The sequence below is a fragment of the Monodelphis domestica genome, chromosome 1 (genome assembly GCF_027887165.1).
Source record: "Monodelphis domestica isolate mMonDom1 chromosome 1, mMonDom1.pri, whole genome shotgun sequence".
In the NCBI taxonomy this organism is placed as follows: domain Eukaryota; kingdom Metazoa; phylum Chordata; class Mammalia; order Didelphimorphia; family Didelphidae; genus Monodelphis; species Monodelphis domestica.
In genome coordinates this window covers 151,671,617-151,695,730 of record NC_077227.1, presented here as the reverse complement: position 1 = coordinate 151,695,730, position 24,114 = coordinate 151,671,617, and the positions used below count along the sequence as shown (strand labels likewise).

At 38.0% G+C, this 24,114-nt stretch overlaps 1 protein-coding gene and 1 long non-coding RNA gene across 2 annotated transcripts in view; both read left to right on the top strand.

Annotated features, from left to right (window-relative positions):
- The first annotated feature begins 1,197 nt into the window (after window positions 1-1,197).
- Window positions 1,198-2,983, top strand: C2CD4B (C2 calcium dependent domain containing 4B). The gene is made up of 2 exons (XM_001374423.4): window positions 1,198-1,323; window positions 1,513-2,983. Exon 2 carries the CDS (start codon window positions 1,554-1,556, stop codon window positions 2,877-2,879), a length of 1,326 nt encoding a protein of 441 aa, XP_001374460.1. The 5' UTR covers window positions 1,198-1,323; window positions 1,513-1,553; the 3' UTR covers window positions 2,880-2,983.
- Window positions 2,984-6,696: 3,713 nt separating this feature from the next.
- LOC103100048 (uncharacterized) overlaps window positions 6,697-24,114 on the top strand; it is a 28,280-nt gene continuing 10,862 nt past the window's right edge. Inside the window, exons 1-2 of the long non-coding RNA XR_460600.2 lie at window positions 6,697-7,227; window positions 20,333-20,389. This is a non-coding gene — a long non-coding RNA (uncharacterized LOC103100048). The remainder of the gene's footprint in view (window positions 7,228-20,332; window positions 20,390-24,114) is intronic.

The window sequence follows — 24,114 nt, the reverse complement described above, 5'->3', positions numbered from 1 at the left end:
ATGCTCTTCAACCCAATGAATACTACTGATCTACAGTTCTGAATTACAGTTCAGAAATACTGAACTACAATACTAAATAACTAAATACTGAACTACAGTTCATTACCTGATAAAAAAAAAAGATCAAAGAAAGATGAAAAGGTCCATATGTACAAAAATATTAATAGTGGCTCTTTTTGTAGTGGCAAGGAACTGGAAACTGGTGCCCTTCAATTGCTGAATGACTGAACAAATTCATGGAATGCTATTGTATAAGAAATGATGAAGTGGGTGGGGAAGGGGGGGTGGTTCAGAAAAGCCTGGGAAGAGTTATATATACTGATGCAAAGTGAGAACAAGAACAATTTATATTATAATATTAATATTGTAAGGAGAAACAATTTTGAGAAGATTCAAGAACTCTCATCAAACTGATGATCAACCAGCTGACCAGGGAAGAATACTGCCTGCTCCTTCGACAATGAGGTGATGGATTAATATGAAGAATAAGGGACCAAAAGAAATTTGTTTTGCTTGACTATGCTTAATGCTACCAGGGCTCCTACCTGCCTGCCTTTACTTTTTTCTTCCTTCCTTATTTATTTGTCAGTGGGTTGGGAGAAATGGGAATGAAAAATGTTTTTTGATAACTGAAAAAAAATTTAAGTTAAAGATTCTGAGGTTGCTGATTTTGCCTAATGAATGTTTGTGTTAGGCAAATTAGAGAGAAGCTGGCTTTGACAGTTACTGGAATAACGAGATTTAATTTCTGGGTCTCGGGATTTGCACTTTAGCACAATTGGGCGTGTGCTTTCATGTGAAACATAAACAGAACCCTGTCCATTTCCTATTTCCTTGCTCTGTCTTACTCTCTCCATATGCCAGGAAATATGTCAGGGTGTGTCTCCTCTTTTCCACTGATGGCGGGGAATTCAGCAGCTACTAATTCTTCCTCATCTATGTGACAGGAATAACTCTCTTTTTAAAGCAGCTTTGAAAGTTGTTCTTATCAGGATGCGGGTATAATCGCTTTTCCCAAAGCTGTCTAGAAACTGCTGCTATTCTATTGCCAAGAGCTTTGCCCCTCAGGGTGCCTCCCTGGAGGGGTAAGAGGCGGAGCTGGCCAGTTTTTTTTTTTTTTCAATGAGGTATCCACACATCCGTGCTCTCCATTGGTTAAGGCTCAATGGAGCCAGGATATAAAAGAAGAGATCAGCTGTCCCCCATTTCAGTGCTGAAGTAAAACCTTTAGTCTCTGTCTCTTAAACCTGACCACTCAGTAGCAGTTCGGCCATCAAAGCTCCTGGTGACTGAAAGAAAGGAGGAAAGCTTGAGTTTTAAAAGGTAACAGGTGCAACATTGCGAAAGTATTTATCTGAACTTGGTTCTTTTTTTGAATGGGTGAGTGGGAATAAATGCATAAATTTGATTTGGGTTCAGGAAATTATATTAGTCAAATGGAACAGCAGGGGAAGGGACCCCATTGGCTGTCTCTGCGTAAGGAAGCTCACACCAAGTATCTTTCTTCAACAGGAATATTTCCAATCTCCTCTTCTGGCTTTAAAGTCGAGGAAATGCGATTTTTAGAGAAACTACGAGACTCCACAGGGGTGAGTACAGCCCTGGAACCCGAGAAAGTAGCGGTGGATCTAGTGTCCAAGCGCCCGGCAGTCTCTCCGTTTTGCAACGTGCTCACTCCCGGGCGCATCCCGGCTTTCTGTATCCCACCTCGTCTACCCTCCCACACTGTCCCAGCTCTCCAGCCTCTTGGCAGCTCTACCTCCCCTCCTCGACGTTGCACTGTGGAAACTGACATGTGGCCTCACAGTCGGAACTCAAGCGGCAGCACTGGGGAAGAGCTGCTGCGGTCAGAATGTGTGAGAGCCAGGGAGGACCCAGACCTTACCGACTGGGATCCGCGCTCTCAGGCTGCGCTCTCGCTGCCGCACCTGCCCCGCCAGCCCACTTCGTACGGCTTCTGCGCGTTGCTCGAGAGCCCCAATACTCGCCGCAAGGAGTCTCTTTTCCTCGGGAGCTCTGCAGCCGCTGCCGCCCTTCTCCTGCAGGCCCCGTCCCAGTCACTATTGAGGCCTCGGGCTCACACTTACTGCGGCAGCGGCGGTACCAACGCTTCTTGCAACCTACGGGGGCGGCGGGTCGCCCCAGACAGCCTGGCCATTGGCTGCTCTTCCTCCTCCTCCTCCTCCGCCAGCTCATCTCCCTGCCGTTCTCCACGGCCCCAGGAAGCTACCGCCAAGCGCTCCCGGAGCCGTCAGCGTTACCGGCGCCTCCTCCGGGCCCCAGACGCCTTGGGCCGGGCGCTGCGAGCCAGTGGGAGCCGCGTTCTGGCCCGGGCTCGCTCGGTCTCCAGCACAGAAGATGACGACGAGGACTATGAGGCTGTTGGGGACGCACGCAGTATCTCCCAGACAGCCACCTGCCAATCTGGCTCCGCTCAAACACGAGCTCTATCCCCATCTCCGTCCCCTTCCCCTCTGGGTCCACTGCAGGAGCGCCTGGAGGTCCAGAGCACCCTAGCCTTGGGCTGTGACGGCGGTGCCCTGCACTTGGCCACAGAGTACTGTTCCGTGTCCCAGCGGCTGCGCATCCGCCTGCTCAGCGCCCAGGGCCTCTACAGCTGCACCGCAGAGCCGGGGGCCATCGGCTGCAGAGTCAGCATCACCTTGGTGCTGCCGGGGAAGACACACAAGCAGCGCAGCGCTGTGGTCCGACGGAGCCGAAATCCAGTCTTTAACGAGGACTTTTTCTTCGAAGGACTGTCAGAGAATGACCTGCGCCGCACAGCTGTGAGGGTCAAGGCCGAGAACAAAGGCCGGGGCCTGGAGAGGGACCGTTTGCTGGGTCGGGGAGAGCTGGAGCTGAGGACCATACTGCTCTGACCAAGTGGTCCAGCCTCATGCCTCCCTTCCTGGTGCTTTCTGTTATCCCAGGGCCTTGGCAGCTATTTTGTAAAAAGAAATAAAGTTTTATTTATTAACTTTTACCCACTTATTTGTTGTTTTCTTTTTTAGGAATTTGTCTCAAATGGGCTTTCATGTTAAAGGAAACAAAAATAATTAAAATTATTTATACTAACACATCCAATTCATAACATTCTGATTCATTTCCAACATCCAAACAAGAAAGACTTGGTTTTGACTAGGTGGTGAGCATTGAGCAAAGACAATGTTCCTCCTTCAAGGTGCTTATTTTATAATTTCTTACCCTTTATTATTAGGCTAGAGTTTTGTTTTGTTTTAAAAGAGAAATACATATAGCAAACGATATTCATTCTGAATCAAAGTCAGCAAACATTACAACTTACAATCTAGCAGAGAAGATAGACAAAAATAGCAACAATAAACATAGGATGGGGGCAAATGAAGATCCAAGCCAAGTACTCTGAAAGAGTTTAAGGAGGAAGAGATTACTTGCAGCTGTTTTAGGTTCCCTGGAAGAGGTAGGAACTCGACATTAAGGAGAGAAAGAGTTCAACAGGTGAAAAAAAATGATCCCACCTCTTGTGCTTACCTTACTACTTGTATAACCTCGTGAAAAGTCATTTGACCAAACTGGGCCTCAGACTCCTCAACTGCAAAATAAAGAGATTTGACCAATGTCCTTTCCAGCTCTAGGTCTATGACTCTCTGAGAAGAGAATGCCTTTCAGGCATCAGTGCATGAAGGCAGGAAGATGAAGGATGAAATAAACAGCTCAGCTGGGATGTGGAGTGAATAAAGGATAGTGTGAAAAAAGATTGGGAATTGTAGTTTGGAATAAGAGTTTGGAAGCTATAAAAATGCAAAAGCAACCAAGCTTTTAGATAGAAAGAGACATGATCAGACCTAGGAATTAAAATTATTTGGGAAGTTGAGTGAGAATGAATTCAAGACAGGAGGCAGGGAGACCAATTAGAAGGCTATTATAATAGTCTTGGGGAGATTTGTTGAAGACTTGGACCCAGGAACTTTCCAGTGTGAGACAAGAAGAGGAAAGTCAAGATATTGTAGAGGCTATATGGGTGAGACTTGGTAATAGAATGTAAACTTCTTGAGGGCAGGGGCTTTTTTTGCTTTTTATTTATATTTTAAGGCTAATTACAGTTCATGACACATTGTAAGTGCTTAATAAATACCTTGAATTGATTAATTGGTTGGCTGAAAGGTCAAGGGCAAAGCCAAAGATGATCACCTGGGAGGAAGTCCATGCTATTAACAGAAGTAGGGACATAGGGAGATATTGTAGGTTTAGGGGGAAGATGGGGGGAGGTCCTTTTGGGATTTTGTTGATTTTGAGTAGATTTGGGATATTCAGTTGAAGAAGATTATTAAGCAATTGAAGATAGATATAGAACTAAAGGTAGAAGAGAAAATTTGGGTAGCATCTGGTACTCATCTACCTAGAGGTTCTGTGGTTCCTTGCCACATTGCTATTTCTCCCCATTTCTATGCTCTATTATTTTACTGCCATTCATATCCTTGTTAGGTACCAGGTGTTCTTCCCTGGGGTCCCTGTATATGTAGTGATTCAGTACCCTTCATTAGAGGCCTCTATCCAGGTTTATATGTGTCCAATTCCTTCCTTCCACCGATATGTATATATAGTGGCCTTTAGCATAAGTGTCTTTCCAATGATCTCTTTAGAACCATAGGTCTCTTTCAGCAATCTATATTTGTCATTACCTATAGGTCCAAAGAGTGCTGCTCTATTTACTCTCAGCCTTCTCTCTAATACCAAAGCAGCTGTTCTCTTTTATCTTCTGTGCATGAAGGAGGTTGAGAAGTCCATCATCATCATCATCATTCCTCAAATATGTAATAAGAATCTAATGTTCAATACCCTGGCTGGTTTGTATGTGAAAATAGATAGAAGGTAGATATTGGGGGAAGACTCAGGGTTTAGTAGTAATAGTTCATATTCATGTAGCACTTTAAGATTTACAAAGCACTTTAAGGCATTATGTCATTTAATAGAAACCCAGTAAGTTAGGTGATAGCATCCCCATTTTACAGATAAGAAAACCAAGGTTCTGAGAAGTTAAATTACTGTTTGAGGGAGTTAGATGGCACAATGAAAAAAGCTCTGAGTCTGGGGTCAGGAAAACCTGATTTCAAATCAAGTCCCTGGCACATTCTAGATATGTAACCCTGGGTACATGTCATAGAGCATCTGTCAGTCTCAGTTTCTCCAATTATGAAATGTGAATCATAATAGCACCCACTTTCAAGAGTTGTTGTGAATATCAAATGAGGTAACATTTACATTTACTGAGTGCTTAGCACAATGCATAGCACAGAATAGGTGTCTAATAAATGCTTGTTTTCTTTTCCTTTCCCAGGATCATGCAGGTAAGCAAATCTCTTGTTTCCAGTACTAGAGCTCTAGCCACTAAGCCACAATAGTATAAATAGTGAGATTGTTATATTAATTACTATAATAAAAATATAATAGAAAATTAGAATAGAATGGAAATTTGAATATGATAAATACATAAAAAAGAGTACAAAGTGCTTTCTTACCATTCTAATTCAACTGACTTGGTAATTGAGCTGTTCTAGGTTTTTCTATTTGTCCTGATAATGAGACAGATTAAAGACACTAGGATTTTACAATAAGCAGGAAGATAAAAGTTCTATTAAAGTTATCTGACTGGAGCAGGTGATTTAGGATTTGGGATTTTGGCTCTTTGCAAAATAAGATAGTGTCACATGTACTCAAAGGAGAATTCCTTTCCCCTACCCTTCATCTCCAATTCTAGTGTTAATTCAGAGAGCTTTGTGTGGCTCCAGGTTCTAAAAGACATTAACCTGACATCTTCTCAGGAATGCTTAAGAAGATGAAAAAATCAAATGTGCCCACATGATGCCTTCCCTATCTACTTCAATCCTAGGGATTTAGTCAGATAAATCAAAGAATGTTCAAGGGATTAGCTAGTTCAATCTTGCCATTATAGTGCAGATGAGAACAATGGAACCCAAAGAAGTAAAATAATTTACCCAAGGTAACCTGGTTAATTATTTCAAGAGCCAAGATTAGAACCCCTGTGGACCAACATCTAGTTTTGCACTAAGCCACAGCATCTCTCACTTAAGAACATCATTTATATTTTGAACTATTGTTTTCATAGTGGCAATGAGTAGGGAGAAGGGCTTCATTTGCCAGAATGTTCTGTATGCCCCAGTATTTGGGGTCTGATCTATGCTATCCTTTTTTCTTTCTGGGAAGGCAAGTGCTCTCTATATTCTGCTGCTAAATATCTTTAGTAAACTCTCCTAAAGAAGAGAGATTTTAACAAATCTCTGGACCCAGCTTCTAAGATTGGGCCTGTGGGTTTACATGTTAACAATCCTAATTAAGTTGGTCCTATTTCAAACTAATCAGGTGTTGATGAGGAGAGGGAAAGCTAACCTATACTAATGAAAAGGCTAAACCATATAATGTTTTGGAGAAAACACATTTTCATTACTTATAAAGACATATAGTGACTTGAACCAAACAAAGCATTGACCACTAGAGATACTAGGGAATCAACTTTAATGAATACTTAAGACTAATTTGTAAATAGGACATTATGATGTAAGAGAAGGTTTGAAACCTTGGAAGGAAGATAAACTTGGAAGAGCTGAAAGGATCTACAGCAGTGGGGGATGGGCAAAAAGGAACACAGAACTTTGGAGGGGGGGGGGGTGAGCTGATCCAGAGGTGGAAACTGACTTCTGTCTGGAAACACACCCTAGGGAGGTTGGCTCTGGCTAATTCCCTGATCGAGGGATCTCTTTCCCTGTGATTCCTGACCCCAGATCCTCACAGGAAGACAAGACAATTGGACAGGATTCTGAAACATGAGCTGTCCACTAAGAAAGATTTCCATCAACCTCTTTGAATTTGAACTTGGGGACACGTTCTGTGCAGCCAAGAACAAGAATCTCTTTACTCTGATCCAAAGAGGATCAAGTGAAACAAGCCTGATCTGCCTGACTTTGGGGGAAAGGGTATTAGTTAGATAGGGACCCCTTCTCCCTCCTTCCTTCTTGAACCTCAATTCCTTACCCTCCATCTTCCCTGTTCCCTTTCTGTTTCCCTCAAATAAGCACAGTTAATAAGACCGAGGAACAGACTCAACTGTTACTAGAGGGAAACTTGAGATTGAGGGGGAAGAGAAGTGACCTTTCTCTTCCCAGGAAGAAAGGAGGCTTATGACCATAAGCCTTTACAACAAGATCCTTCAGAGAACCCAGCAGTTAAGAGGTGAAGGCAACCATAGTGGGGGAGTTTGTCAGAGTGCTGGGGGTGGGGGAAGACAGACCCATTCTCCTTTCTCTCCCTGGGCTTATCAATATCAACTCTTTACTCTGTCCCTGCCTTGGATGGGTGGGGGAAGACTCCATTTCCTTTTTTACCTTTCTTCCCTTATCATAAATCTCTCCCCTTTTTACCCCTCTATTACAAGGGCATGTAAATGGATGTTTCTAAAGTGCTTTTCTTAAGTAGTAATCCTGAGAGTAGTAACTTCTTTAGCAAATCCTTTCTTTAGAAGTTGAGTCTTCACCTTCTAAGAGGATAAAGGGTGATGGATTCTACCTTTTGATGATTTGATAGTAATTGAAAAGGCCAGAGTGGAACTGAGGGAACCAAGCCCACTAAAATGGAGTGCTGTTTCATGCCATGATCTGAAAGTCACACAGAGGACAAAACCAAGAGAGTTTATCAAAGGAAGTCAATCAGTCTACAAACATTTTGAAATGGAGTCTGGATCATTGAGTATAAAGCTGGGGGGAGGACAGGGATGGGCAGACTGCAGAGAGTAAGACCAAGAAAGGAGGGAAAACACAAAGTTTTGGTGAATGAGAATTTGTCACCCACAATTTCTGCCTGAGACAATAGTATCCTTTAACGATCAAAGTGTGCTAATTACATTCTCTCCTTATTCAGCCAAGTCTGTGCCACTGTGGACCCACAAGCATAAATAGGACAAAGGTGAACTTTAGTCCAGTTCCTATCTGAAAATAGCCAGCTTTGAATCAATGGAGTATATATTAACAATGTTTTATTTAATGTGAAGATGTTAATCACTTGGACTTAGTGTTCCAAAAGGCATCTTGTGATTGAAAAAAAAACAAACCCCAAACAACAAAACCTCTACCTTCTGTTTTAGAATTAATACTAGGTATTGATTCCAAGGAAAAGGAGTGGTAAGGACTAAGCAACTGGGCAAGAGTTGCACAGTTAGGAAGTGTCTGTGGTCAGATATTTACCCAAGACTTCCTGTCTCTAGACCTGGGTCTCTCTGAGTCACCTAGCTGCCCTTCCAATGTGTTTTTTAAAAAATGACAAGCTTATATTTTCTTTCTCCAGACACCTTGTAGATTCTTCTGGAAAGCTTTAGCAGCAGAAAGGGACTTTAAAGTCTATCTAGTCCAACTCTCTCATTTTAGAAATGAAGAACCTGAGGCCTAAAAAAGTTAAATGACTTTTCCAAGGTCACACAGGAAGTTGCAGAACTCAAGTAAGTCATCTGACTCCAAATGTATCCAACATGGCTCTCCATTGTACTGTAGACAATCTTAGTAAATTCAATTCCATTCAAAACATAGTTATTGAGTAACTGCTTTATGTCAGGCAATATGTTAAAGTGAGAGTTATAAAGAGGTATAGGTTTATAAAGAAGGAGGAGTAATAAGACAACTACATGAGTAGTTGAGTATTAGTGCCATGAGCACAGTGCAAAGGATATGAAAATTCAGAAGAGGGAGAGGTCAGATTTTCTTTGGAGGAGGCAAAGTTGGGGTCAGGAAATCAGGAAAAGCTTCACAGAGGAAATGATATTTGAGCTAGGTCTTGGATAAGGGGAATGATTTTAAAACTGGAGGTGCAGGGAGCAAAGAATTCTCAGGAAAGGGATAGTTTATAGCTCTTTCTTATAAAAGAACTATAATTAAGAGTAATTGTCTTTTATGAACTTTGGGGTGAACTAGGTAATGGGATTGATTTTCCTTCTTTTCTCTGTAAAAGATAGAACTATAATATTGATAATAGGTTTTCCTTTCCTTTCTTGGAAGGAAAACATGGTTACTTAGTGTTTAAGGAAGATTATGAGATGTAGAGCTGGGTAGAATATTAATAAGAGTCTAGACATCAATTACTGATTTAGACTTGGAAGAGACCCCATAACAAATTGGTAAAATCTATAGATACCTTTTCAAAGTAATATTTTTCAATTCATAAAATAAAATATGTAGAAATATAAAAGAAACTAATTATATTTAAATATAATTATCAAAATAGTTTTTTAAAAGCCAGCTCATAGGGGAGGTGAAGCCAAGATGGTAGACCACAGGCAGCAACCTAGTTGAATTGTCTGATCATCCCCCCCCCCAAACTACTTTAAAATAAGTGCTCAAATAAAATTTTAGAGTGGCAAATCTAAACTGATCAGAGCGAGACCTTCTTCCTCCCTATGACAACTTAGGAGGTTAGCATCAGAGGTCTGTGACACTAGGGTCATACTGAGCATTTATAATCACAGCACCAGTGGTAGTTGCTTTCAGCATAGAGATGGCAAGATGGTCATGGGATCCTTTGCTGATATTGGGTGCAGCTGGCACTGAATGTCAACTGTAGTGCCCATACAGAGTTCTGGGTCACAGTTCCAGGATAGAGAGGAGCCCTGGTGGTCAGTCATAAGGGAGCATGGGCTCTTAGTGCCAAGAGGAGTGTTAGCCTTTGTGACTACAATAGAGAAGGAGCCTTTCCTAGATAAAAACTAGAGCATAAATCAAGAGAACAGTAACTGCAACACTCCCTAGATCACACCACCTTGGAAGCACCAAAACCCAGCAGACCCCCAAAACTAGCTCTGATAATAACAACACAAATAAAGTCTAAAGCTTGAGATGCTGCCTCCCCACTCCTAGGTGAGCAGAGTTCAACTTTAACATACAGTTCTTAGGCAAGAAATAGGGTGGGAAAATGAGCAAACAACAACAACCAAAAAGAACTCAACCTTTAAAAAATGCTACTATAGTAGCAAGGAAGACTAAGACATAAATCCAGAAGGAGAAACAATGTAAAAACAAAGCAAAGCCTCAAAGGAAAATCCTAATTGGATATAAGTTCATGATGAATTCCTGGACTGGTTAAAGAAAGAGATAGGTGTGGTAGAGAGCAAATTGGGAAAAGAAATGAAAATGATGCAAGAAAATTATAAAAAGAGAATGAACACACCAATATTATTTAACATGGTATTAGAAATGCCAGCAATAAGCAGAGTGTCCAATATGACAGTAAAGGAAAATGATAAATGGTGGAAGGGATGTGGCTGATGGAGTTGTGAATTGATCCAACCATTCTAGAGGGCAATTTGGAATCATTCCCAAAGGTTCTTAAAAGAATTCATGCCCTTTGATCCAACCATACCACTACTGGGTTTATATACTAAAGAGATTTTTTAAAAATCTGGGCAAGGATCTGTTTGTACAAAAATATTTATAGCTGTGCTTTTTGTGGTAGCAAAAAATTGGAAAATTTGGGGGTTCCCTGGATTGGGGAATTACTGAACAGATTGTAGTATATGATGGTGATGGAATATGATTGTACTATAAGGAATGATAAATTTATGGATTTCTATAAGAATTGGAAAGACCTCCATGATCTGATGTGGACTGAAATAAGTAGAACCAGGAGAGCATTATACACAGTAATTGATACATTGTGGACAATAAAATGTTACTGATTTTGCTATTAAAAGCAATTCAATAATGATCTAAGACAACTCAGAGACTTTTGAGAAAGAATGCTATCCACATCTAGAGAAAGAACTCCGGGAATAGAAATCCAGAAGGAAACATATGATTCAGATGATTAGGAATGAGGGCTTCAATTCCCTCTTCTAGAAGATGTGTATGATATTATTTGTGATTACTTCACAGAATTGCTATGGTGAAAATAATATGTAATCTGGAAAGTGCTAAGTAAATATAAATTATTATTTTTTGAAAGATGTTATTAGCACATAGATCTGAAAATAAGTATTGACTCCTTCTCTAGGCCCTATAAGTTTAAGGAAGGAAAAGGCAATACAGCTTCATTGGAGAAGGATATAAGAAATGTGATCTTTGTAGGGGGAAGCCAGATTGTGGTTTGCATAAAGAAGCTCAAGGATAGCTTGAGAGATGACTTCAAAGATACAGGGGTCTTTGTTCATAATAAAGCAGAGATTCTGAAAACTTTCAGTTCACACAAATTTATATAGCTTTTTACAGATTACAAATCATTTCCCCCAATGTTTTACATGATTGCACATGCAAAATCTGCTTAAGATTGCTTACCATCTCAAGGGGCTATGAAGGGTTGTGGGAGGGGGAAGGGAGAGAATCCAAGACTCAATATTCTTGGGGAAATGTTACAAATTATTTTAACATATAATTGGGAGAATTTTTTTAAAATTTTAAATCATTTTTCTAACAGCAGCACTGAGGAGAGGAAGTCATCGCAAATATGATTACCCCTATTTTAAGGGGGATGAGGAAACTGAGCCTTCATTACTGCTTATCTGAATCACTATAGTAGCTTCCCAACTTGTCCAAGGGGCAATAATGAGATTTTCTACCAGTTCCTAGAAGAAAGCATTAATAGAAGCAGGGAGAGATATAGCTGACCAATAGCAGAAGCAAGTTGCTGGGGAGAGGAGAGAATGAGAACATTTGCCTAGTACAGTAATTTATATTCATAGTGATCAGAGAACCAGGATGTTGGGAAGCAGAATGGAAGGGTATGTGTTGATGAGGGAGTAGAAAGAAGATATAACTTAATTAAAGGAATACTATCTTACAGAATTAAACAATCAGTATTAATTAGACTTTGGTTTGGCCTGGCTCCAAAAAGGAACCTTCCCAAATGAGAATTCTGGTTAGGTAGTAGATTCACAGCTTTCTGAGAAAAGAGAGGAAGTAAAGGCAGGAGGGAGAAAAGGAAAATTAGTGTTTTGGCTCAACAAGTTACCTTCTCCTCTGGTGGTTAATTAAAGAAAACAAAATTATTTAAAACATGTAGACATATGTATACCAAGAGAACAAGAGCTAGTTTACTTATTGATGTGACAAATTTCAGATTTATAAGCCATGTTTATGTTGGTCTCAAATTATGCTAAAAGGATGTGTTTATTTTCTGGACATATGTGAATATTCACAGGCTTCTGCAATGGATGACCTTTGTACTGACTGCCCTTTATAGTACTGGGACAATGCTTGACCACTTGACTTTGTGTAGTTCCCATTACTGTGCTATAGACAGATTAGGGACTTCACAGAGTGAATGCCAGAGCTGGAAAAGACCTTGGAAAGAAATTGAATACAATCATATATTTGTTTTGTCTCCATTTCTGGCAAAGGGGATAGTGTTGTTTTCCTTGTTGTCTTAGAAAATATATTGGTTCCATTCTGATTTAATCCGGCTTAAAGCATTTTTCTGTATGTGTTTTATTAACACCTTTTTTCTTTATAGCGCAATCCTCTCTCTCCTAATATTGAACCCCACTTCATGAAAAAGAAAAACTTATGATAAAATTATTCTGTCTGATAGTATATATCTTTTTCTACTCTGATAGCTCCCTACCTCTCTTTTGGGAAAAAGAAGGAATAGTTTGCTACCTCTATTTCAGGGCCTTCATTGTTTTGTTTTGTTTTTCTAAAAAATGTGCTACGAACTTGATAGATATTAGCAAACCTGAATTGTATACAGCTTATTTTTTAAAAGGATATGCTAAATTAACCATTGTAGTAACCAGACTGCCCTGCCTATGTTCATTTCTGAATTCCTTTCTATTCTTTTTCACTGTATTTATAAAAACTGCTTTATTGATGATCTTTCTGAGCTGATTTTTTTCTAATTGCATTGATTTTGTTTGGACAAAAGTTTATATTTTATGAAATCAATATTATCCATTTTTATATCCTATAATATTCTCTATTGCTTGTTTAGTTATGAGCTATTCCCCTTCCCTAAATGTAAATAACTCCTTCTCCGCTAATTTGTTTTTGATATAGCTTTTATCACTTGCCTATTTGGAGCTTATTGTGCTATATGATTTAAGATGTTGGTCTAAGCTCAATTTCTACAAGAATATTTTCTATTATTCAAGTAGTTTAAAAAAAAAAAAGTGAGTTCCTACCCCAGTACTTGGCGTTCTTGTGTTTACTGAGGCAGCAAGGAGGCTAAATGGATAAAATACTGGATCTGGAGTCAGATCTGTTCAAATCTGTCCTCCTATTTTGGAGTTGTGTGACCCTGGGCATGTTTCTTGACTTCTATTTACTTCAGGTTCCTCATTTACAAAATAAAAATAAAAATTAATGATAATAACAAAAACAGTCCTCAAGATAAAATAAGATATTTATAAAGCTCTTTGCAATCCTTAAAGCTATTAATTTTATTATTGAACACCATGTTAATATGTTTAATGGCTTCTGGGTCTTCTGTTCCTAGTCTGTTCCACTGCTCAACTTTTCTCTTTCAAAAAATTACTGCCAAATAACTTTGATAATAATTGTCTTGTAACATTGAGATTTACTGAGGTCTCCTTCCTTCCTTCTCTCCTTTCTGCCCCACCATTATTTCCTTTCAGATTCTTGATCTTTTGTTCTTCCTGAATTAAACATTTTTTTTCTAGTTCTATAAAGTGCTGTTTTCATAACTTGATTGGAAGGATGCTGAATTTGTAAGTTAATTTAGGTAGTATTTTCATTATTGTTATAATTGTTGTAGTTGGGCAATGTCAATAATATGTCTAGATCTATATTTCTCTAAAGAAGGTATTATAGTTATATTTTGTATAGTTCCTATGTGTGATTTGGTAGGTGAACTCTCAAATATTTTACGTGTTTTGTGGTTATTTTGAATAGAATTTATCTTTTTATTACTTCCTGATGGGTTTTATTGGCAATATATAAGAAAGCAGATGTTTTATATAGGGTTATTTTACATCCTGCTACTTTACTGAAGTTATTTTAACAATTACTTTTTGTTGAATCTTTAGTATTCAACAAACAAGCCATTGTTATCATCTGCAAAAATAGATCGTTGCCTTTCCTTTTACTTTTTGCTTATTTCCTCAAGTTCTATTTTATTGTCATTGCTAGTGTTTCTAGAACTATTTCAAATAATAGTGATGACCCTGGATAAATTTTCTTTACCCCAATCTTATTGGAAAGGACTCTAACATTTCTCCATAACAAATACTGCCAGTTCTTGATATTTAGATAGATGCAATTTACCATACTGAGAAAATATCTAATCCTTTTTGTGCTTAAAAAAATCTTCCCTTTGTCTTAGAATCAATACTAGGTATTGGTTCCAAGGCAGTAGAGTGGAAAGGATTTGCCCAGAGTCATAGAGGTTGGCAGTGTCTGAGATCAGATTCAAACTCAGGACTTCTTTCTCCAGACCTGGTTCTCTATCTACTAAGCCAACCTTCTTGTGCTTTTTAAATGTGTTTTCCTTAAATACAAAAAGGTACTGTATTTTGTCTAAAGCCTTTACTAAACCTACTGAGATACTCCTATGATTTTTTTTAATTTTTGTCTATTTACTGTCTCTAGTTTTCCTAATATTGACCAACTGCATTCATGATGTAAATGCAACCTGTTAGTTCGATTTTATAGTATAAGAATATAATAGTCCACACCCTTTCAGTATGCTACTCTAGCTGCTTTAATAATGTTATTAATTTTAAAAAAAATATGAATTCACCAAAATCTTTTCTGGATCAGAAAAATGTTATCTAATCCAACTCCTGTCTGAAGTATCACTTGTTTAAAGTTTCAATTGAGTTAAATACATTTGTTCTCTCCTTTCTTGTCTAAAGATCCATCTCCCCAAAGGAGAGAAGCAAAAATGGTAATTGGATAGTTCTGCCTTCTCTCTATTATTTACCATTTTCATAATCATCATTATCCCCAAACAGTAGGGAATCAATCAATAAATATTTATTTATTCATTTTTAAACCCTTACTTTCTGTCTTAAGTCAATTTTCAATATCAGTTCAAAGGCAGAAGAACAGCAATGGATGGGAAATTGGGATTCAGTGACTTTCCCAGGGTCATAAACTGGCCAAACTTGAACCCAGGACCCCTGTCTCCAGGTCTGCCTCTCTCTCCATTGAACCACCTAGCTTCCCCATCAGTAAGCATTCATAAATGCTACTATCTGCAAAATACTATTTATAAATGGCTACCATGTGCCACTTACTCTACTAGGCACTGGGGATACAAATACAAGAATAGGTCAAGGTCAAGGTCCTTGTTTCTATTTCTGTCTTTATATCACTACCCATTCCCCCAATAAACCTTGGCTGTTGTTTTTTAATAGTCCCAGAGACTCATTCTGGACTTTATTCCAATTGATATTCTTAAAGGATCCTACCATAAGTTTATATCTGTCCTCGGTTATTTGACTTTGCTTCACTCTTTTGGGAATGCTTTTCAAATTCTAAGCTTGATGAATAGCATGTATAGCTGTAGAGATCCCTGTGGACACCTTTCTCACACTTTGTCTATTAGAATAATTTGTGTTTATTCTGCTTGCAAGTTCCTGCTTCACTTTTATTAAAATTCCCACTATACAGAAGTATCTTTTATCAGAGAATATGGAAGTCAACACAGCAGAATTCCATTCTAACATGGTTGATCATCACATGGTTAAAGATATACATCAATGACCAGCTCATGTACCTCAAAACACAATTATATATACTAACATGCATGTAAATACCTGTGTACATGTGTAATATGTATAGGATATACACATGTTATATATTACATGTATATATGCTGGCATAATCTGAGGCAGCTACAAGGGGCACAATGGATAGTACCAGTCCTGAAGTCAGGAAGATTCATCTTTCTGAGTTCATAACTGACCTTAGATACTTACTAGCTGTGTGAACCTGGGCAGGTCACTTAGCACTGCTGACGGCTCCTCATCTATAAAATGGAGTAGGAAGTGGCAAACCTTTCCACTGCTTTGTATCAAGAAAACCCCAAGTGGGATCACAAAAAGTTGGATGCAACTGAAAAACAACTGAACAAAAACTGATATATCTATAATATATTTCTGGGCATAAGATATAGGATAGAATGTCTAGAAATTACTTATTTCTGCTTTCCTCAACTAATATCATATAGTTCTGTTAGTACATTCAAGATATTTTCCCATTCCTTTTGTCAGTGATTTAAACCAAGTAAAAATTTCTTATTAATGATGAGAAATTACATTAAGAAGACAGATGTAACAATCATTGAGACTCTAAGTGATATCAAAAGATCATTTACTAATCTTGTAAACCTTGAGCCAGTATAGAAATATAAATTATCTTTATTATGTAGATGATCATTATTTTTATTAGGGATGCTAGTGCCTTCCCCGCTATGGCAAACTGACTTTAATTGATATAGTCAGTGCTTTGTGGGTTTTCTCCTACAATCTGAACATGTCCAAATGAGCTCCGACCAGTCATACTTCATTTTTAGACACCTTTTTATAACATCTGTGATCTCTGACTGAAAGTCTGTACAAAGGGCAGCCTGGTAGAAACATGTCCAGTTAGCTGGATACTAAATGACACAAACATGGAGAGTTTGATCCTTCCATTCCATTGATTGCACATTTCAAAAAGCCATATGCCATTTTCTAGAGAAAAGTGCAACAGTCCATCTGACATGAATTACTAAAATATGACTAGAAATAGAACAGCTTGAGCATTTCTCATAGCCATGGAACATCAGTTCCTTGGTTTAGTGATATATGACTAAAAGAAAGGGGAAAGGATACTTTTACTATAATTCCCTCTTTTTATGTTTTATCAGAGCTGAAGATTATCACTTGACATTTATTGCTAACATGAAATACTACATAGTTTTGGTTTTAAATATTTTTATCTTTTCAAATAATTTATTTTGCAAATAAAAATTAGTTTCTATTTCTTTTAAGATTCATCAGCTACTCTGTTCTGTTGGATAATTGTGCTTTATATTTAGTTGCTCCTTGAGGGTACAGGTAAATATCTTTTAATTTTCTGTTACTCGGGCTTGAAAGCTCAGCTATATCACATTATATCAAGGATTTGGGGATGGTAGGCAGCTAGGTGGCACAATGGATAGAGCACTAGACCTGGAATCAGGAAGACATGGGTTCAAATCTCATCTCAGATATTTACTAGCTGTGTGACCCTGGGCAAGTCACTTAATCATGCTTGCCTAGTCCTTTTTCCATATGCCTTTGAATTGTTACTAAAACAGAAACTAAGGGTTTACAAAAATGATTTAGGGATGAAAGAGTCCTTTGTAGTCATTTAGATCAATTGTCTCATTGTATAGATCAGAAAACAAAACTAACTTGCTCAAATAGTATAAGTAGTAAGTGACAAAGCCAGGATTTGACAGTATACTTTTCATTGTACCTTCATCTTCTAATAATTTTGATTCTCTTTTTATATATAATCAGATGCCACGTCCTGTTGAATCTTCCTTCAAAATGCTTTTTAACTGTATCTCTTTCCATCGTCACTGCTACCATCCATAAAAACAAAAAAAAAAACTTACCTTCCATCTTAGAATTAATACTGTGTATTGGGTTCTAAGGCAACAGAGTGGTAAGGGCTAGTCAAGGGGGGTTAAGTGACTTGCCCAGCGTCACACAGCTAGGCAGTGTCTGAGGTCAGATTTGAACCCAGATCCTCCCATTTCTAGGGCTGACTCTCAATTTACTGAACCACCTAGCAGCCCCTTTTACCATCCATTTTCTAAGTTCTTATCAGCTCATACCGAGGCTGGTTGTAACATCTTACTAATGAAAATTATCTCCAGATCAGCCTTCATAAAATATTATCCATATCATATCACTTCCCTAATCTAAAGCTTTCGATGACTTGTCCTTCAGTATAGGAGAGAATTTTTCACAGTTTTTCAAGTTCATCCATAAATTTGTCACCAAAGACTCTTACAAACTTATCTTTCACTAGTCCCCCAAATGAATTTCTGCTTCAGTAAGCCTCATCTTTTTATTATCTGCCAAATACTCTACTCATCACAGCTGCTCTGTTGCTTGAAATGCCTGTCCCTACCTCTAAATGTATTCAGATATCCCCATTGTTTAAGATGTTTTAAGTTGAAAATGCTACTTGCTCATGTTTTTGTACTATATGGCTCTTCCAGTTCACAGAGAAGCTCCTAGAAAAAGTTGCCTACTCTTATTGCCTCTACTTCCTTTCTTCCTACTGATTTCTCATCTCCTCAGTATCTGGCTTTCTACCTTGATACTCAACTGAAACTGCCTTCTTCAAGGTTAAAATAATCTTGTCATTGTTAAATTTGGTGACTCTTTCATAGGTCCCATCCTTTTAGGCCATCCTTCAAGGTCAGTTTGAATAAACAATGGAATGTGACAGCCAAAAATATTAATGTAATCTTAGGATTCATTTAGAGATGTATGGAATATAGAATTATCAGGGAGGGAAGAGTTCCATTATCCTCTGCCATGACTCTCCATCTTCTGGAATATTATATATCCCATCTGGGTGCCATATTTTGAGAAGAATATTGGTAGTCTGGAAAATATCAGAGAAGGACAATCAGAATAATGAATCTTGTGATTATTTCCAAATTAGGATAGTTGAAGGAACTGAAGCTATTTAGCCTGAGCATGATAATTTCCCTCTAGTAGAGCTGTCAAACACTCTACCCATAGGCCATACTCCTAAATGCTATAGGAACCAGATTAAAATAATTGGGAAATATGTAACAAAACAAAAATACAATAAAACATAGCTAATATTAACAAATGGTTTTTCTAAGTTTTTGTTAGTTTTTGTTCGATCATTTTTCAGTCAGGTCCAACTCTTAATGACCCCCTTTGGGATTTTCTTGGCAAGGATACTGGAGTAGTTTGACATTTCCTTCATTAGCTCATTTTACAGATAAGGAAATTGAAGCAAACAAGGTTAAATGACTTGCCCAGAGTCACAGAAGTAAGTGTCTGAAGCTGAATTTGCACTCAGGAAGATGAGTCTTCCTGACTTCAGGCCCAGCACTCTATCCACTGAGCCACCTACTGGTCTTCTATTTGAGCTTGATGCTAAGGAAGAGTTATATTTGTTTTTCTTAGTCCACCAGTGCAGAACTAGAAACAATTGGTGGCATTTTTAGAAAGGCAGATTGAGGCTTAATACAATTAGAGATTTTCAAAAACATGCAAGGTGGTTTATGCCTCTATGATTTAGGTACTTAGAGAAATATGGAATGGTCACTTGCTTATTAAGTATTCTGTTGTTATATTAAATTTTTACATGTAAAATCTTGAGTGAACAAAAATCTCTTTTCTTTCCTTTCTACTTCCTCCCTCCTCCACAGAAAAAGTAGAGGCAAACAACCCTTGTTTATTGAGTATTTTTCAATAGGTGGGATTAACTGGGTCCTTTGAAGGAAGTCCTTCAATTCTGACACCAAGGGATTTTTTTGTTCATGTTAAATAGAAACACTACAGATTTCAAAAACAAATGCCTTGTTCCATTTGCTCTCTTCTACACCCAATCAAATGGCTGTTGTCAAGGTTTTCATTTATTTCTTGATTTGGTTCCTGGATCTTTATTTGTGAACTGGCCCCTTGAACTGGTTTGGGTCTATTACTTGCTTGACAAATGTCTTCCAGGCTGCCATTTTTTCTCTGAATATGGGTATATATTCTGAATGAGGACAAGATTATATATGAAGGAAAAATTAAGAACCAGATCTGGATTAACATTGGTCTTTGAGATATCATAACAATCTAATTCATGTGACATACTTTGATATTTATTGATTAATATACAATGAAGAGCTTAATTAACCAATTGGAATTAAAGATGAGAAATCTGAACCAGACATACAAAAGAAATCCATGCATCAAAAAATTGAAAAAAGTAAAGGCTCCTTTTTGAAAATATGCTAAAGAGAGGAAAAATCCAAATTGCTGTAAAGAAAAAAAAAGAGTAATTATTACCAAAATTGAGAAAATAGCAACTACTTACCCATCTTCATACCTTTGTATCTCTTTAGAAGCTTTTTAAGAGTGATCTATACATTGGTATGGTGTATCATTGATGAAAATATGAAAATAAAGCAAGTAATTAATGATTTCCCATAGCAGGCCACATCTTCACAGACTCACTATTGAATGAAAGGCATATAGAATGTTATCCTGCTATGTGTATTGTTCGTTGAAGACAAAAAGCATTTGACTCTGTAAAGCAAAATAGAATCTTAAAATCTCTCCCATAAGGTCTCTTTCAGGCATATATGAACGTGTCCCATATGTTCTCCATAGGCATTATTTCCCTTGATGATGGCTGCTGTGACTGAACTGGACAGAGGCTCATCAAAGGTATTTGTCATGATCATGGAGAATTCTTTACCCAGAGCACAAGTAGAAGAGGGATTCCAATAGTCATGTGACTCTCTAGGAGCTCCTCAAATGATGTTGTTTGTCCTGATTTCTTGAAATTCTAGGATGCTACCTGGTCACTTAAGTGATGAATGAATCAATGAAAAAGCATATATTAAACAAATATATATATGTGTATGTGCACAAGGTACTAAGTTAAACACTGTAGATAATAATTTAAAAAATACCTTAACTCTCACCTCCTGTCTTAGAATCAATACTAAGTATTGGTTCCAAGGCAGAAGAGTAGTAAGGGCTAGGCAATGGGGGTTGAGTGATTGTCTAGGGCAACATTGGCCAAATATTGGCACCCCCTGCCCAGTCAGCACTCTGGAGAACTGCTCTATTCCCCCTCTTCTTAGCCCCCAGGACTTTTTTTTTTTTTTGCATTCCCTACCCCTCTGTCAACCCATCCAAAGCAAGCACTTCCTCCCTCTGCTTTCTAGGGTAATTCTGGGGCTCACAGACAGTTTGAATTTGCCCTCTGGGCACTTGAACTTGAAAGCCTTCTCCAATGCTAGTCTAGAGTTACATAGCTCAGAAGTGTCTAAGGCCAAATTTGAATCCAGGACCTCTTGTCTCTAAGTCTGGCTCTCTATCCACTGGAATTTCTAATAGGAAGAGATAACAAATAGAATAGGTTTCATCTACATGTCAGACAAATAGAGTAAATTTCAGCTACAAATCAGCTGCCCCCTAGTCCTTTGGGTATAGCAGAAAAAGAGAAGGTAATAAATCTTCCTTAATGTCATTTCCACTAATAAAACTATATCACTTATATTGGATCATTTGACAATGCCAAGGATTGTGGTGATTAGATCTCTCTTCCCCCCCACATACTTTGTAATCTAGAAACACTATCTTCCTTGCCACATGATACTTCATCTCCCAACTATGAGCATTTCCCCTGGCTATCCCACACACCTGGAACACTTTATCTCTTCACTTCTGCTTCATAGATTTCTTGATTTTCTTCAATTTGACAAAAAAGCACACTTTCTCCAAGAAGTCTTTTCTAGCCCTTAATCTTAATGCCTGTCCTACGAGACTATCTCCAATTTATCCTCTACATATCTTGTTACAGTTATTTTACATGTTGTCTCTCCCATTTGACAAGGGGCTTATTGAGAGCAGAGACTGTTCCCCCTGCCCTTTCTTTGTGTTCTCAGATTTTAGCACAGTGCTTGACACATAGTAGAGGCTTAATAAATTCTAGTTGACTACTCTTGAGTACTTGTGGCTGCTGAGGAGGTGGGCACTGCGGCACTTGCAGAGACAGTTGCTAGGTTGCCTGTCCACATGAGTTGTTTTCCTAGAATAAGTCTTCATGGACTAGGCTGGAAACAGGGCTAGTACTGTTGAGTCCAAGGTTCTTGGGCTTAACTACTCATCTGTGGCAAATATTTGTTGTTTGGTGTTTGTGATGTCAGGAATGGTGAACCTCCAGAAAGGTTGCTCCCTTAAGTGGCTGCAAAGGCTCAGCTGGTCTAGTTGGGTGTGTAGGGCACCACTGTTCTTAGAACTCATAGTCTCAGGTTCTAGGCTATCTCTGCAGTTTCCGAGGGGAGATTGTGGTCAAAGTGGGTAGATGTACCTAGAATATGCCACTATTTATTTCTCCATTAGGGTATGATGCTGCTTCACTTAGCTAGTTTGTCTGCTTTGGATGACAGTTGGTTGACAATTAGTGGTAGTGGTTTTTGGGGGTTGTCAGGTCCCTTCTCCATAGATGCTGCTCCTTTTAATGATGATTACTGGAAGTGGAAGTAAGGTTTATTGTCAATTGGAGGAGTAGGGGAGGCAGATGAGACCATGGTAAGAATCCCTACAGGAAAAACCAAATGAATGAAAATGAATGAAATGAATGAAAAATGTTTATTGTATAAACTGGAATGCATTACTATTGAATGAGCAGCATATTTAATTAATTCATAAATACATGTAATTAAAATAGGCACTTCTAAGTTGCTGAGTTCAAAAGGAGGAAAGGAGAAGACTGAATTACAACTGGCAAATTGCTCAATTGGTTCAGCAATCCCAAGATACTCTCTGACCCAAAAACATATCTTTTACAATTCCAGTGTTCTTTGAGGGATAAGGTAGGCCAACCAGGGAATCACATGATGTCTGGAGAATCAAAATTGCAGATAACTAAAAAGAAAATTGGCAGATATATGTTGGCTCCAATATGTTATCAATGGTAATAATTAATAATAAGATATCATTTTAGAAATAAATTTATGATCAGAAACAGGTGTCCAGTCATGTCACAACAGCAATGTATAAGAGATGGAATGCCCTAGTGTTAGGCTGGTACACATAGAATGTTATTGAGTTCATCTTCTATAGCAAATTTATGAGGGAACGTGCCCAGCAATAGTATAAGACCAGATAGTATTTGGTGGAAGTGGTTGTATGAGGTGTAAGCTACCCCATTGGAAGGCATGATGCAATTTTATCCATTGAAATATTGAAGTATGATGAAACCAAACTGACATAAATGAGAAAAAGGAAACTAACTATAGCTGCAGTTGGAAAAACTTACTCATATAATGGAATTATGAGTTTCTTGGAAGTCATATGACAGGAAATTCTAAATAGCTTTATCTCTATTCTTTGTCTTTCCACTCAGAGTAACTGGGTCAAGCTTACAATTCCAGGGTTTTTTTTTTTTAATTTATTAACTATATCCCAGAATGGGTTGGAAAGGAGAAGGAGATTTGAATGTGGAGGCCATCAGATAAAATAAATGAGGTTATCAATAGGCTTATCATATATTTTATAGCTTTAAGTACAATATATTTTATTTAAGTTTATCTAAGTGCAATATATTTTCTCTTTACAAATGCCATTACTTCTTTCTAACTATCTGAAGTTGTGACCAAATAGCATCAAGGATTTAGCTAACATGATGCTTTTTCTTGATGACTGGTAAAGGCATTAAATGATATAATGTAGCTAAATGGACCTCCAAGCATCTTCTATTACCTGTGCTGTTTTTGTAAATGGAAAAAATATAGCATTTTAACAGGCTTATCTCTATAATTAGCAGGTTGGACTAGATAATCTCTAAGGTCCTACTCTAAAATTATATCATTCTTTGACAGGTGTGTACCTTGATTTATAGAATAGAGATATTATTTTATTATTGTCTTTATTATTAACTAAAGCATCAGTGAACATAAACAGTTCAATATACGAAGAAAAACAAAAGCATTGTGCATGAAACAACTTCTATTATAAATTTTTAAAGTGTATGTTAAACTTTAGTAGTCAAACTGTCCTGCTTGTTGGAATCTCCTTCTGAATTTCCTTCTCCTCTCACCTATTCACTGGATAGCACTGTGCTAGAGTACTAAACTTACATTCCATCAGGAATACTTGAATTCATATCTGGCCTCAGTCCTTGGCCAAGTCACAAAACTTCTATTTGCGTTAATTTCATCAACTGTAGAATGTAGATAATAATAGCATCTGCTTCCCAGGGCTGTTGTGAGGATCAAATGAGATAATATTTGTGAAGTACTTAATAAACAAAGTTCTTGACCTGTAGTAGAAAAGTGATGTAAATGCTAGCTATTATTATTTTATTCTGTGTCTCTATCATTATCTTCTGTCATCTCATACCACCTCAAATAGTCAATGATGTGAAAAAACCTTAGTAC